Source organism: Protopterus annectens, chromosome 8.part0 (assembly GCF_019279795.1).
Source record: "Protopterus annectens isolate FY-2018-M chromosome 8.part0, PAN1.0, whole genome shotgun sequence".
NCBI lineage: Eukaryota > Metazoa > Chordata > Ceratodontiformes > Protopteridae > Protopterus > Protopterus annectens.
The window spans coordinates 1,115,678,030-1,115,694,244 of record NC_056741.1 but is presented as its reverse complement, the minus strand read 5'-3'; the positions used below and the strand labels follow the sequence as shown (position 1 = coordinate 1,115,694,244).

General features: G+C 41.1%; 1 protein-coding gene across 1 annotated transcript in view; it reads right to left on the bottom strand.

Moving 5' to 3' along the window:
* Nucleotides 1-6,627: 6,627 nt before the first annotated feature.
* The window catches only part of HAX1 (HCLS1 associated protein X-1), a 254,053-nt gene continuing 244,465 nt past the window's right edge, over nt 6,628-16,215 (bottom strand). The window contains exon 7 of the mRNA XM_044079376.1: nt 6,628-6,847. Within this exon, the coding sequence (XP_043935311.1) occupies nt 6,738-6,847 (110 nt within the window). The 3' untranslated portion in view covers nt 6,628-6,737. The remainder of the gene's footprint in view (nt 6,848-16,215) is intronic.

Sequence of the window (16,215 nt, the reverse complement as noted above, 5' to 3'; positions counted from 1 at the left end):
CCGACAGCTCCGAACCCCAGAAGTGAGTCAGAGAAGGAGCAATCGGGGTGAAAAAGGGGGTCAAGCTCCTCCCCACAGGGGGGGAGGCAGGATCACTCCTATCTGCAGTTGGGCCTGGAGAAACCTACGCATCATCCGGTCCATATTTGCATCTGATAAGCTTCTTGTGAATCTTGAAGAGGCCACCGAGGCAGGCCTGGAGTGACGCTTCGAAGACCTCGAAGGCGACCTGGTCTCCTCCTCCTCCGGCCCCGGGGAAAAACGGGGAGAATGGAGCCAGGAAGGAGAAGGCCCAGAAGCCCTAGGAGAGACTAGTTGCTTCGCTGGCAGAGCCGAAGAGGAAGCTACGGCTCGCCGCTTGTGGTGCCTGTCCTTTTTTCTCTCCCTCCTAGAGTCCCTCTCCTCCTGAGCCTCGGTGGGAGGGTGACTCCCGGCCAGGGGAGCAGGGATGGCAAGCGGTACCGCTGCAGTAGCAGCCGGTGCCGCCGAGGGAGAAGAGAACGAAGTAGAGTCCAGGAGCAGAAGTCCCACCAGAATCAACTTCGACCCCCTATCCCTCAAAGCCCTGGGGTTGAAGGCTGCACAAATACTGCAGCCCAAAGAAAGATGGTCAACCCCAAGGCAGATAACACACCGAGTGTGGCCATCCACCGGGGATAGCTTATGGCCACACTCGGTGTATTTAGAGAAGACAGTTTTAGGTGCCTCCGCCATAATTGTAAAGGGGCCTAACCCAAACACACCTTCACACACACGGGAAGAGGGAGACTAGTAAAACTGAGAATATATAAAGTTGTAACAACAAAAATTAGTTAAATCAACTACAAAAGGGAACAACACTCACTCGCTAACAATTAAACTAAAAACTAGGTAAAAAAAAAAGGAAATTTTCTTCAAAAACTCCCGAAACCCTACGCCTGAAACTCATTCTAGTTGCTTGAATAAGCCACGGCAAACGAGATCTGAGGACTGAGAAGGATGGCAGGGGGTTATGGGCAAGAGGGAGGAGCTTGGAGCTCGGATCTTAGCTGAATAAAGCTGCCGGCTCGGATCCGATTCGGATCAGATTCCCACAGGTTGATGAACAAATGAAGTTAACTACTTCAGATAGGCTTTAAACTTAATATAACAGCTATGAATGAAGAATTGTGCTGTAATTTAAATAGATTTAACAGGGTCATACAAAATACTGATCAATAAATCAAGTACACCTAGATATTGGTGTACTCTTGATAAGATAGACAGCTACATGGCTTACAAATAGAACATGGCAAGTATGATACAGCAAGTGGACAGGTGAAATCCTTGGTTACAGTCAGGGTGTCCCACAGGGCTCTGTCCTAGGCCTTTACTTGTTTAGATTGTATCTTTCAGACCTAACTTCTTCATCTGAGGTGCTCTACAGTCTATATGCAGATGACCTGAAATTGGGTAAACTGATTACATGTGTTACAGACAAGGCATGTCTGGAAAATAACTTGACTAAATTGACCATTTGGGCACAGGAGAATAATATGCTGATAAATACATCAAAAACTACTCATATGAGATTTGGAAGGCATAAACTGAAAGGTGAATATTTAATACATCACATAGTGATTGAAACTGTAGACTCATTTAAGGACCTGGGTACATGGGTAGATTCAGCTACGAGTTTTTTCTAATCATGACAACCAATTGGTTAATGGTAGTTATAGAACTATAGGTTGTATAAAAAGATTTATAAAGTATAGGAAATCAAAATTAGTGAAGTCATTGTTTTTTAGTTACATTAGACCCAAACTTGAGTATGGAATAACAATATGGAAACCCTATAAAAACAAGGATGAGTAAACTGGAAAAGGTACATCAGAAATATACCAAGGGCATCCATGGATGTGAAAATTTAGGTTATTATGAAATACTAAAATATCTGAACTTGTACAGTGTCTCTTACAGATATCTACGAGATCTTATTCAGGTATATAGGGCATTTAGAGACAGCTACCGGTGGGAATGTTGGGGTTATCAAAAGTACTAAAGAATCATCAGACAACCTATGTAGAAGATTCTGCAGCAATGGGAAGTGTACTAATTGGTTCTCTGACAGAGTAGCCGATGCATGGAACAGACTACCCAATTACATTAAAGGAAGTATTAGTTTAGATATTTTTAACAGCCAGGACACATTATGGGAACAGATGTTTTGGTATATTGGCAAGCTAGAAGGGCATTAATACCTGTGCTTGAAATATTTGTATGCATGTATGTAACTTCTCCTTTTGTTTGTAATGTGTAGCTAGTTGATGCTGTAGCAGTTCAGGCAATGCTGCACATCCCGCTTTTCTGGCAAGCTTCAGAGGCAGCTCCTGTATGAGTTCCAGGTTCAGTTTTAGTAGTGAACACAGAAACATTTCTTTAAAACAAGTTAGGATCAAGATCTAAGACTATGAATACTGCAGGAAAGATGTAAGCATGCTGCCAGGCACTTAATCCTAATTCGGCAAAGTGGCACACTGGCATACACCTGTTTTGGAGGACAGTAGGCTTATCCTAAGCAGAGGAACCAATGTGAAGTTTTTAACGAATTCTGTAAAGATAGGGGTCTCAGAAAGGACAGTCAGGTTGCAGAAGCTCCCTTCAAAATAAGATCAGTTTTGGCCTGTAATGAATGATCAGTTCCTATTGTTGAAGGACATGTCAGCATGACCTTTATAAAAAGGTTATGGGAAACATACAACAGTCAATCATTTACATTTTACAAATATTGATGCAAAATACATCCTCAGAGTTTGGGGATACAGTTCAGTTTTGCCCACTAAATGTACAGAATAGTTTGCACACATGGGAATAATGTGGCACCTAAACACTACACAGTTGTAAATAATAAATTCACAACACAAATATGTATGTACAACATACACTAAGCGTGACTGGCTATGCTGTGTAATTGAGTCAACTAAGACTAGACTTCCCTACTGTGGTTACAGTGTGCATGTATGCAGCCCTGAGATATGTTTAAAAACTAACATTTCATCAAACACAGCACCACTTACTCAGTACTCCACTCTCTCTTCAGAAATCAGAGATATACTAAACAATTGAGTATAACACTGCATAAAGCTTTTTGTAAGCATCTGACTATCAGTAAAACGCTCTATGAATATAGGTATCAGTCACTGGTGAAAGAGATTTAGGCAGACTGTAAATGTGATTCTTCTGTCTCCTCTCTACTCTCAGCTTCAGGCAGCTCCTTTTTAAACAAGTGCTTCAGAACTGCACTATGTGTAGTTTTAAGCTGGAGTGGACAAGCAATAACAAAAGCTTGAGATATTACAATAGTTCATGCACCTTCTTCACTAATTAGTAATTTCTGGGATAGTAGCTGTTGTGAGGTAAGCTTCTAAAATATTTACTGATTCTTATAATAAAATTAATCTTTTCTGAATCAGTGTATGACTAATGTAACTTACATCAATTGATAAGCTACATTACCACAATCTTAACCCTGCACACTTCATTTACTAAATCTGTGTCAGCATGCAAGGAATTTAGGGCAAAATACTGTAAGGGAAATTACTGGGTTGAATTCATTAAGGTATCTCAACATGCACACGGAGGTGTGCACATCAGTGCACCTTTCCTTGATTAAGCAACTGTCATTACACAGTGCTGTATGGTCCTCTAACACAAAGATATACAGCACCACTAATGGTTGGCCTAGTGGTCATAATGAATACTGATGAGACATTCCAGATGGAAAGACTTATGCCAAACAGCCATGTGCTCTCTTCCCCAGTACCACCTCCAAGAAGGCAACTACAAAGCCGAGAAAATCAAGAAATCACTTAGCAGTGTAAACCAGCAAAGCCATCTCCACCATGTTGTGATATCGAACACGAACATGGTTGTGGTGGGGGAACCACTAGACATCAGGGCTTACTTAAAATGTGCCATAACAGCACACACAGCAAACTGGAGGTTGGGAGTGGGTGGATGCACTAATCACCAGAATTTAATTTTTAAAGTGCTCTAACAGCGCCAACATTATTACTGGGATCAGGGCTGGGGGGATGCACTAGACATCAGGGATTCATTTTTAAAGTGCTGTACCAGCACCAATGTTATTATGGGGATCAGGAGTGGAGGGATGAACTAAATATCAGGGATTAATCTTTAAAGTGCCGCAATAGCAACAACTTTACTACAGGGATAAGGGGTGGGGGGATGCACCACATACCAAGGAAATACTTCTTCAAGTGCCCTAAGGCAAAGGCATCGTAATGAGGATCATGGGGTGAGGGGAACCACCTGACATCAGAGATGATGCTTTAAAGTATCCTAAGAGCAGAGACTTCATAACAGGGACAGAGTTTTGGGGGATATACTAGACACCAGGGATGATACTGTAAAGTGCCATACTGGCACCAATAGCAGTACAGAGGATGCGAGCCTGAAGGGATACATTAGACCACCAGGGCCTAATCTAAAGACACATGCTGTAATGGCATTCAAATTATTATGGAGGTGAGGGGAACCACAGGAGGGCAGATAGGTTAGGGACAGGTACATGGACTGTGGAGTCTGTGTGACATTTGAGTACTTATGCATGACAGAGAGAGAGTTACAGAGGGAAATATCACTGTCTGCACAAACAGCAGGCGACTACCCGTAACATGCAGATCAGCAAATATCTGCACATCGTAGTAGTAAATGTGATTTAAAAAACATGCAAATTAGCGATAATGAGGTCTTAACTCCTTGCAGCTGATATTTTTTTTTAATCAAAAATGTGCATGGCTCAGGAGAAGGGCCTTTCTAGCATGAGTGCATGGCTTGTGCTAGGAAGAATAATGAATTAAAAAACAAGTAATCACCGTGGAATCCCAAAAGTCTCAAACAACCCACTAAACAAGTATAGTGGGCCCAAAAACAAAACAGTGTTAAGAAACTTCTCTGTGTGGAAGATTTTCAATCCATATATAGATCTAGTTAATCACTATATATTAATCAGATCAGATAATGGTAGTAGAAGTAGCAAACTTAAACTCGTCCTGTCACAAAAATAATAAATAATAAAAAAATATAATTTGAAATATTGTACAGAATTACTAAGTATTCGAAAGTAATCCAAGCAAGGTAGGCAGTCGGTTTCCAGTCGAAAATACTTGGATCTCTTGTCTGTGTACTTAATAAAGCATTTTCAACTGGAAACAGACTGCCTACCCTGCTTGGATTACTTTCAAATACCGAGTGATTATATATTTTTTATTATTTTTTTGACTTAGGACGAGTTTAAGTTCGCTACTTCTGGTACCATTATCTGATCTGATTAATATTCATTGACTAACTAGATATATACGGATTGAAAATCTTCCACACAGAGAAGTTTTGGAACAATAATTAATTCACGAGTTAGTGTCAGAAATGGCCCAAGTCTACAATACTGATTAGAGGTGAGGCTGAAATGTTACTGAATAACAGTTTAATGTTGCTTCAGCTTACTGGCAATACAGTACAGCATACGACCATCAACATTCATCCAGTGACTCAGGTGCTAGATGATGCAGATGGTTCAGCAGCAGGAAGTCTGCTCTTCTGTTTTTTTTTTTTTTTTTTGGGGGGGGGGGGGTAAAGTACTGATATGTATTTAAAATGCTAATGGAGACTTGCAGTATAGCTACAAGTGGGCTTACAAATTTAATCATGTCTAATAGCACACATCTGACTCACTGCACATCTCTTCTGTCATGAACGTGGTGTGGTAATTAAGTGGACAGGGTATACACAAATGATAATAAAATGAAGTGTTTTGAGTAGTGACATGCAGCAAGGCCCATTAGAGTACTGTTCTTTATTATACATTAGCTGCATCAATGAAGCAACTAGAAACATACAAACAAAAACTGAGAAAGAATTAAGTATTTCAGCTTCTAACTTAAAAAAAGTATTCTGAAAGGCTTAAATGTGAGTTCTGCCCCTAACACTTAATACTTTGTCTGATGTGCTTGTACAGTTTCTGTAACATAAGTACACTACATTCCAGATTGCTTCCACTGAGTAACTGTTTTTTTTCCACTAGGTTATGCATTCATAAAGGTCAAGGCACTGAAAAAGACATGAAGAACTTTAGTTCAGTTATTCAGCTGATAGCACAAAAATATAACATCTTGAGGAACCTTAGCTTGAAATTGCTCCTAAAACAATTACGTCTTAGATGAGTCCGAATGCGTTTCATAACATATGCACATCTCAGTCCATAATGTGATGGCCCTGTCTCCTAGCTCTTACCGTTATACTAATAATAACAAAGCAAGTTGGCAATGTGTGGAACCTAGCCACATAAACTCTTTGTTGTGTATGCAGGGCAAGGGGACAAAAGTATACAATTCTCTCTGTTAAGTGTTTCATTTCTCCTAAAATCAGCATTCCCTATACAATCGGTTTGTATCAGTATGTAAAATGACCCTACCATTATCTGCTTTTGTGCAGCTACTTCAGATAAACCAACTACTGCAGTTGTAGCAGCACCAGTATAAGTGCAATTCAGCAGAAAAACTGTGGCGTCTCAAAGAGATATTAGATTTAGAATACTCTGACAGGGTACATCTTTGAAAGACTGTTAAAACATGAACACGCGCACACTTGTACTTTTACCTATAATTTATTATATATAATCCTGCAAAATATATGTATTTATACATTTTTAACATATATGCAACAGATTTTACTACAAAATGTTCGTAAATAAGTCACAGCTATCTGCTTGAGAAGAGTCCACGAAAAAGTTTGCTGAATGAAGAAAACGGATCTGAAAAGGCACTTATATCATTCTGTCCCCAGGTTTCTGAGAATTGTGCAAGATCTCCTGTAAGAGAAGGAAGAAAAAAATATAATTTTTAAAATTCTCATTTCTTAACACCTTATTAAGTTTCTCAACTCAATTTTATCATCAGTTCTTCAGTGGAAGTAATTCCACCAGCTATACTTTACATATGCTTGTTAGGGTTACTGTGGTTATCAGCATCACCTCTCTTCAGGAAATTTGCAGTGGAGTAAACGTGCTGTTTTAGTAACACACTCAGGAAAATTGCTTCGTAAAATTAGGTATGTTTTCATTTTCCCTGTTCAATCCAGCAAGATAGTGACATTATCTATGTAACATAAATAATGCCAAAAGTTGCCCTCTTCAAGTAAGAAATCTTCCTCGCCATTATAATGGCAAATTACCTGCATCAGAGAAAACTCAATTTATACTCAGAGGCACAATGTTGTTCATGCAACAACAACGAATAGCATTCCTAATTTCTTGGAAAGAAAAAAAAAAGCATTCCAAACTTAAATCTAAAAAAAATTGATGAAGGAAAGAATAAAGGCAATACTTGCATGAGTGGTCACTGTGGGCTTTAGGCAATGACAGCAGCTTTTTAGGGAGCAAAATATTGCAGCTAGTCATGACAGGAATGAGTCAAAACAATTGAAAAATAAACCAGGGAAAAATGTAACTTTTAGTACAACAGAACAGGTCTGACTTCACCTAAAAGTCCATCTGATTAATCTGAAGACAAAAGTCAGAGAAGTCCAGAAACCATGGCCAAGTCACAGATGGTAGGTCAAATGGACCAGCCATCAATCAAATTAAAAAATATGAAGATGGAACATTACGTTTCACCCTACAGCACAACTATTGTGGCACACTGCATTGTTTATAAGAATTCTTGGACTGTTAAATCCCTTCCTTATGAGTGGATTTTGATTCCTCAGGGAAGTGAAATTCATGTGCCTACAACTATTAAAGAATAAACCTGCTGAAATGAAGCAGCTGCAGATGTACACAAATTTTGGCAATCCACAGTGAGAAGTTTCTTGGACTAAATAACCTGCCCAGGTGTACTCTGGTAAATGAAACACAAATCCCTTCTGTGGTCTAAAGGGATTTTTTTACATCAGGCACTCATGAATAAATAAAACAAAAACTGAGATATAGCTGGCTGTTAAACAGTATTAGTTCACATCATTAATTCCATTAAGCACAAAGCCAATGTTGCTTGAAAAATAAATTCACAGAGTTAGTTTTCTTCTTCAATAGGATGTGTTTTATTTATTTTTTATGCTATAATTCAGTTACGTAGTGAAGAAACAGTTTGAATAATAACAAGTGCCAGTAGTGTAAGTGCTTTTGCCTTGGAGTTCCAAGCTATTTCAGATTATGTACAGGCAAAGTATAAGTTCATGTTTGTTTTTGACAATGAACTGTAAAACAAATAACATGAACTGTAAAACATCTCCATCTCGGTCATATGAGATTGTTGTGGACCTCCCAGGGACCTGGACAGCTATGGGGGGGGGGGCTCTTGGCCAGTCATCTTTATGAATGGCTTGTCTATTAAGTGCTGGGTATACTGAGCTACAAATAACTGACTACCATGGAGATTTGGGAATTCTTACCAGTCAGTGCTGGGACAACCAGTAAATAAGAAGAAAAATATATTGGATTTGAAAATGCAGATTTAACTGAGGAAATAAGCTAGAAAAAAAAACACATGGGGGACTGTGTTGGTCCACAGGGTCTGCAGTGACACAGAGCATGTGGGTGTAGTTACAATGTCTAGCCATGTGTGATATGGGTGCCGTTGGCCAAAAGGGTCATCTGGCATTTTTTGGTGATGTAGGGATACATGATCCTGAATGCTCCAAATAAAACTTTGGCATGTATGGTCTGTATTGCCCAGATATTACCCATTTTCCTGGGATAAATGCCAGTGGTGCTCATGAAAGGAAGTTGTTGCCCCGGTGAGCACCATGCCAACTATGCACAGCCACAGAACATTCCAGTCATTAAAATGAAAATGTTACCTACAAAATGACTGCCTCCGTGTAATACACAATGACTGTCACTGACTAAAACAGTAATTAAAGGTTTCCCCGTTCATTAATTTCCAAGATCCTACTCACATAAAATGCCTGCTAAACTAAGAGAAAAGCACAGTTGTGTACACTTACCATAAATGTAGATGTTCGAGTGTATTCATTGTTGCAGTCCTTACAAAATGGGTTATTCGGCTCCCGGTAGCCCACAGTCAGCCAGAATAACAAAGTCCTTGGTATATAACGTCGGCTGCCTTTGGTTTAGGCCTGACGTCAGGACGTCAGATAGAAGAAGGCAGCCAATGCCATTTCCACAGTTTTTCTTGCCTTAACTCTCAGGAGCCCCCAAAAAAGGTTAGACCAGGAAAAAAAAATCCAGTCTGTGCCCTTGGAAAAAAAAGGGGGAGATGGAAGCGGGGGAAACCAGGACTGCAACAGTGAATACACTCGAACATCTACATTTATAATAAATGCACACAACTGTACTATGTTCGTGTTTCACTGTTGCAGTCCTTACAAAATGGGTTGACTCCCAAAGCCCAGGAAAAAAACAAAAGGGAAGAGGAACACCCACTGTTTAAGGGTTGGTAAGGATGCCCTGCAACACTGCAGTGGCAAAGCCATCCCTGGACTTAGAAAACAAGGGTAAATTGTAATGTTTAATGAAAGTGTGGACAGAGGTCCATGTAGCTGCTTCCAGTATGTCCCTAGTAGGTACACCCCTTAAAAAAGCTGCTGAGGTAGAGACTGCCCTAGCAGAATGGGTCCCAATAGTATGTGGAGGAACCTTGCCATGCTGTAAGTAATAAAAGTGAATACAATGAGCAATCCACTTAGAAATGGTCTGTTTAGAAATAGCTTTGCCCTGAGCTCCAGGAGCAAAACTGACCAACAATTGATCCGACTTTCAAAAAGATTTAGTCTTGTCCAGGTAAAATCTAAGCTGTCTATGCACATCCAGGGAATGCAGTAACCTTTCCCCTTTACTCTGAGGATTAGGAAAGAAGGTAGGCAGGTGGACAGACTGGTTAAGAGTTAGGCTAGAAACCACCTCAGGCATAAAGGAAGGTTTAGTTTGAACAGCAACCCGATCCGCATGGAAGATGATAAAAAGGCTCTACTGCCATTAAGGCCTGCATCTCAGAAACTCTTCTAGCTGAAGTAATAGCCAAAAGAAAGGCAGTTTTCCAGGAGAGAAACTTCAGGTCTGCCAAGGCAGCTGGTTCAAAAGGAGGCAGAGTAAGTTTCTAAAGTACAAAACTGAGATCTCAAGCAGGAGTAGGTGCCCTTCTGGAAGGCTTTAAATTGCTAGCTCCCCTGAGGAACTGTTTCATCAAGAGATGAGAGAAAATGGGATGCTCAAAGGAACAATGAGCAGAAATAGCTGAAGCATGAATTTTGATAGAAGAAAAGAAAAGTCCACCATTAAGCAAGCCTGCCAGACAGTCAAGAATAAGAGGAAGAGTAGGTTGACAAGGGTCTTCCCCTCTAGTCTGCATCCAAACGGAGAATTTTTTCCACTTATCTGCGTAAAATTTCCTAGTGCTAGGCCTCCTGACCTCACGAAGTACTTCAACCACTTGTTGGGAAAGGTTTAAATTATGAGCCAAGCTGCCAAATGCAGAGTCTGAAGATGAGGATGCAGAATCCCCCACTCCTGACCCAGGAGATCTGGTATCAGGGGAAGATGCCAAGGCTGAGACTGGGAGAGACTGCGAAGTAGTGGATATCAATGTTGTCTGGGCCAGTCTGGAGCTATGATGATGGCCCTTAGTTTTTCATCCCTTATCTTTAACAGCACTCTGGGAAGAAGAGGCAGAGGAAGGAATGCATAGATCGAGAGCTGTGTCCAGGGGAAGGACAGAGCATCCACCTTCCAAGTTTTGCTGTGATGATCCCTGGTGCAAAATGTTGGAAGAAGGTGGTTGATTGGAAATGAGAAGAGATCCACCTGGGAAGTGCCCCAACACTGAATGATGCGATAGAAGATGGTCTTGTTTAGTTGCCACTCGTGAGGATCCAGAACCTGCCTGCTCAACCAGTCTGCCAAGGTGTTGAGCCTTCCTGGAAGAAACTGAGCTGCCAGATGAATGCCCATGGAAGCTGCTATGGACCATAGTATCATGCTTTGTCTGCACAGGGGGTAAGAGTGCATCCCTCCATGCTTGATGATGTACCACATGATTGTAGTGTTATCTGTCCTGACCAGAAGAGTACCAGGAGAGAGAAGATGTTTGAAAGCCATTAAGGCCTGCTGGACTGCCATCGATTCCTTCAGATTTATGTGCAAATGAACCTGTTGAGAATTACAAGTCCCCTGAATGCATCTGCCCTCTAGATGTGCTCCCCAAGCGTAGTCTGAGGCATCTGTGGTGATAGTCTGGCTGGCACGAGGTGGACAGAAAGACAGGCCTTTGTTCTGTGCACAGGCCATCACAAAAAGGAGCTCCATCTGCAGGCAGGGAATGAGAGGAAGTATCAAGTCTAAATCCTGAGTGTGTTGATACCAAAGGTTTTTGAGGTACCATTGTATTTTTCTCATATGCAGTCTGGCATATGGAATCATTAGAATACATGAAGCCATGAATCCCAGGGCTTGCAGGAATCGCTTTGCAGAGAGCTGGGTCAAGCTTGCCAAATTTCTGAAGTAATTCGAAAGATCCATTTGTTTCTCTTGAGGGAGGAATACCATCTGGGCGGCTGTGTTCAGGCTCACTCCCAGGAATACAATCTCCCTGGTGGGTACCAATTTTGACTTCTTTCTGTTGATGGTGTAGCCCAAAGAGGGTTCTTTACAAAGTCCAAATCCTTTAGAAGTTGCTCTGGAGAATTTGCCTGAATAAGACAATTGTCCAAGTAAGGGTAAATTTGAATGTTTCTTTGCCTGCAAAAAGCAATAACCGGAGGCAGGCATTTGGTAAAAACTCCGGAAGCAGTAGATAAGCCAAAGGGCAGTGTAGAGAATTGGAAGTGCCTGTTCCCCACCCTGAAGTGAAGGAACTGCTTGCAGCTTTTCTTTATTGGGATGTGCAGATAAGCTTCTTTGAGCTCCAAAGTCACCAGCCAGGAATCCTTGGCCAGCATTGGCAGCAACTGCTGAATAGTGAGCATTTTGAATTTGGGAATAACCAGAAAAGTGTTTAGAATGGACAAATCCAGAATAGGGTGCCAGGTGCCCCCTTTTTTGGGAACCAGGAAAAGCCTTGAGTAGAAACCCTGGCCTATCTGTAGTGCAGGAACCGGCTCTATTGCTCCCAGGTTTAGTAAAGAAACTTGTTTTTCTGCTTCTGCCCTTTGATTTGGGGGGATATCTGGGTATCTGTGGTGGACAGGGAAGGTGTGAAAGGAAAACTTGTAGCCTTGGGATACTATTTTGAGCACCCATTTGTCATCTGTGATGGTGAACCAGACATTTGCAAACATGGCTACCCTTCCACCCAAAGGAAACCCTGGGCCTGCAGAGGCAGGCAGGGGAAGGCCAGAGTCACTGGGAATGCTTGCTTTGGGAAGTTTGCTTAGAACTCCCTGATTTAGAAGAGGAAGCCTGTCAGTACTTAGCCTTTTGAGGGGTGGAAGTCTGTCCCCTAGAAGACCTGTAACCCCTAGATCTAGTGCGACTCTGTTTACTAAGGTCAGGAAAAGTCTAATTCTTGGAAGGGTAATGGCTACTAAAAGAGGAGGCTGAACTTGCAGAAAGTCCTTAACAGTTTGCATAGATTTGGCCTTATCCTCCAACTTTTTCAACACCTCTTCTGCTTTGCCACCAAAAAGATTGTCCTTGTGCAAAGGCACATCCAATAATTTAGACGTGACAGGTTCATAAAGGGACTGTTCCCTGAGCCAAGTATGTCTTCTAATGACAGAACCAGTGGCTGCTGCCCTGCAAGAAGCCTCCAAAGTGTAGAAACCACAATGTAGAGAATGTTTAGTGACAAGAGTGGCAGAATTCAATAAATCATGTATGTCCTTACTCTCCATCATTGAAGGAACACCAGAATTCAATAAATCATGCATGTCCTTACTCTCCATCAGGGAAGGAACACCAGCAATTTTAGTCTTAATGGCCCCCAAAGTGTGCTGCTGATACTTAAGCATATGAAAAAGACAATTAACAGACCTAACAGCCAGGGTGGAAGAAGTATAAACCTTATCCAAGGCCCTAGATTCCCTGTCAGAAGGAAAAGGATTTTTAGCAACTGTGGCTGTAACACCCTTAGGGCCCTGAGAAATAATCTCTGGATCTGGCAGGATTCTTGAAAAGGAACTGATGAGAATCGGGACCTCTATAATACCGGTCAGACTTTCTGGGAGCAGGAGGAATAGAATTAGGAGTCAAAGAATTCTTCATGAAAACATCATCAACAACTTCCAAAACCGGAGGGATAGCAAACGGCTTATGCTGTGGCAAATCCAAGAATTCCCTAATCCGTTTCTTAGACTGAGGAATGTCCTGACTTTCCCATCTGAAATGCTCCCTAAGAGTATTCAGAGTATCTCCAAAAGAAAAATCTTCTGGATGGGGAGGCAAAAGGGATGGAGTCTTCTGCATCAGAATCCTCAAAACCAGAAAAAAGTGGAGTTTCCCTCTTCATCAGCAGAGTTGCTGGAAACCGGAGTGCCTGAGGCAGAGAAAGCTTCTGGGAACAATTCCCTAATCCCTTTCGAAGGAGGTGGCTGAGAGCCCTTGATAAGGGTCAGTAGATCACTAACCATTTTAACCATCTGAGCCTGAGGCATTTGAGGGGAGGTCGACACCTGCTTAGGAGTAGATTTTCGACAGGATGGCCTACTAGAAAGCCAGAAGGACTCGGGAGGCCTAGCCACCGCAGAAGTCTGAATCAATGTCGGTCTGTATCTGGTCTCCAGGTGGAGAAAAGAGGCCTCAGAAGCTGGCACCTGCTTAGTGGCTCCAGATCTATCAGAGGCGGCAACTGGCAGAGGGTCAGAAGACAAAGTGGAAGCCTGCGGTATGGAGGACTCAGAAAAGGTCTCCGCAGATGTCTGCTGCTGAACATTCGCAGAATGCAGGAGCAATGAAAGCGCCTCACTGACTACCGCTGTGCCAACAACTAACTTAACAGGGACATCGTCAGCTAATCTGACCCAAAGCCTGTTGCGGTCCTTATCCTTGCGCTTCTTAGGAACATCTGAAGTCAGGAGACCAGAAGACGCCATACCGACGAACTTGGGCCAAACTCCAAAATGCTTGAACAAGATCCTAGCTCTAACACAATTAAGGACGTCATGCTCAAGGCCCAAACAAGTAATATAATAGGAGTGTAAATCACTGTGCAGAATCTGTTTTCCACAGGCAAGACAGTTAACAACTTTCTCTGACATTCATTAAAGCAAGAAAAGAGGGTCCCCAACGGAGTACTTATCTGATGTCTTCAACTAAGCAGTCATAATACAAAAAGAAGGTACTCAGCCAACCGGCACTCGTGCAAAATGTGTCTGCTTTGGGCTCCGGGGCAAAAAAGACTGAGGAAATGGTGTCGGCTGCCTTCTTTTGTACCTGGCGTCCTGATGTCAGACCTAAACCGAAGGCAGCTGACGTCATATACCAAGAACTTTGGTATTCTGGCAGACTGTGGACTACCGGGAGCCGGATAACCCATTTTGTAAGGACTGCAACAGTGAAACACGATGAACATCTAACAAAACTGCTTAGTAACATTAAAATCATATGACCCTAAAAAGGTATATGAAAGTAAACACCATATTTTGGTACTGATCTAGTGCATGCTTAGATGAAAAAGGTGTGAAAGAAAAGATGTCCTCTAAACTAAAAACAGTAGTTTCTGTAGACTTGCAATGACCTTGTCTCTGCCTCTTAAATGCCCTAAAACCTAGATGTTGTGGAAAATAAACTCTGCAGGGTGACATACCAACTTTTCAATGAAAGGTGATTTCTCAAACACTAATACGGTGCTAGGTCATGGCCAGCTCCATTCAGTAAAACCTAAACATCAGTCTTCCTAAAGTATTACTAATCAACCACCTAGGTCTTCACACCACTGGGAGGTCCAGAACTCTGGCATATGACTGAAGTGGTGTAATAATACAGTGCCAATAAATAACTTGTACTAAATGTGTATGTGAAAGAAGCCTAAAACCCTCAGGCAAAAGCACTTATCATTACTGGTACTTGTAATCATTCAAATTATTTCTTCAGTGGTAACTAAATTTTAGTGCTCAAGCAACAACAGCTATAGATGCTTAAAAGAAATAATGCTTTTTAACATCCACTAGTACCCCACTATACTGACTAGGACCACAGGTAAACTCAGTATAAAATGGGATAATCTGTGAAAACTAAATGCATATGATAATGCTACTGAAAATATAAAGAAAAATATAGAAAACAAATTTCAGGTGACCAATTAGATTAATTGCTAAAAAATTTACAATGAAACTAAGCTCTGCTATACATTTGCATAGACAATTTAAACAAGGAGACCAGGATGGTGTAACTTACTGTATTTTTTACATAAACAGATTATTAAGAATTTGATAGTAAATTTGGAGGTCACTAGTCTATCACCGTACATGATAAATGCAACATGTTTATTCAACTCACCTTTAAGTGAGTCAGGATCTGATGATCACAGATAATCAAATAAGCTCACAAAAGCATTTTTTTACCATGAGGCAAACTATAAAATCTCCAGGTAAGTTACAAAAGGTGCCAATACAAGCCTGTTCAACTGAACCCGCTCTTTAGATCAGGGTTTACATCTACACTGATTAACTAAAGAAATACCTACATAATACCTAAACACTAGCACAAATTGCAGTTTTCAATACATGGCTATGATCATGGTTTGTGCAATGAGGAAGGATGAGGTCTGCAACATAGGATCATAGGAAGTTGCTAGGCTATTGTCCCTGAGGCCCTTACAGCCCTAGCCTAAAGTTTAGCCCATTTATCTCAACTTTTCTTAACACTGATGGTCTTTGCTCTTACCCAAGGAGCATGGCCTGATAAATCTAATATCCCAGTCCTACCCTTGGTCATAGAAACATGCTCTGGCAATGACAACACAACATCCCTGACAAACAAGCAGAATGTTTAAGGTTACATTACAATCTCAAACAAGGAGGGTACAATTTATATTTATGTTGAAATTACTATTAGTCATTTTCTACATTAAACAAGTGAACTGAAGCTCAGAAATATTGTATGTGAAGAGTAACATTAAAGTTAAATATAGGTATTATCAATCAAATTATGTATGTGAAGTCTAGCATTAAGAGCAAAGGTGTACAATTTAGTGAATGCTACTGGTTAACTTCATTCTTTACACTAAGTAAGAGGGACTTCTATTTAACTGCTTTAAAATTTAAAGTGTCTGTGTTTGCTTATAA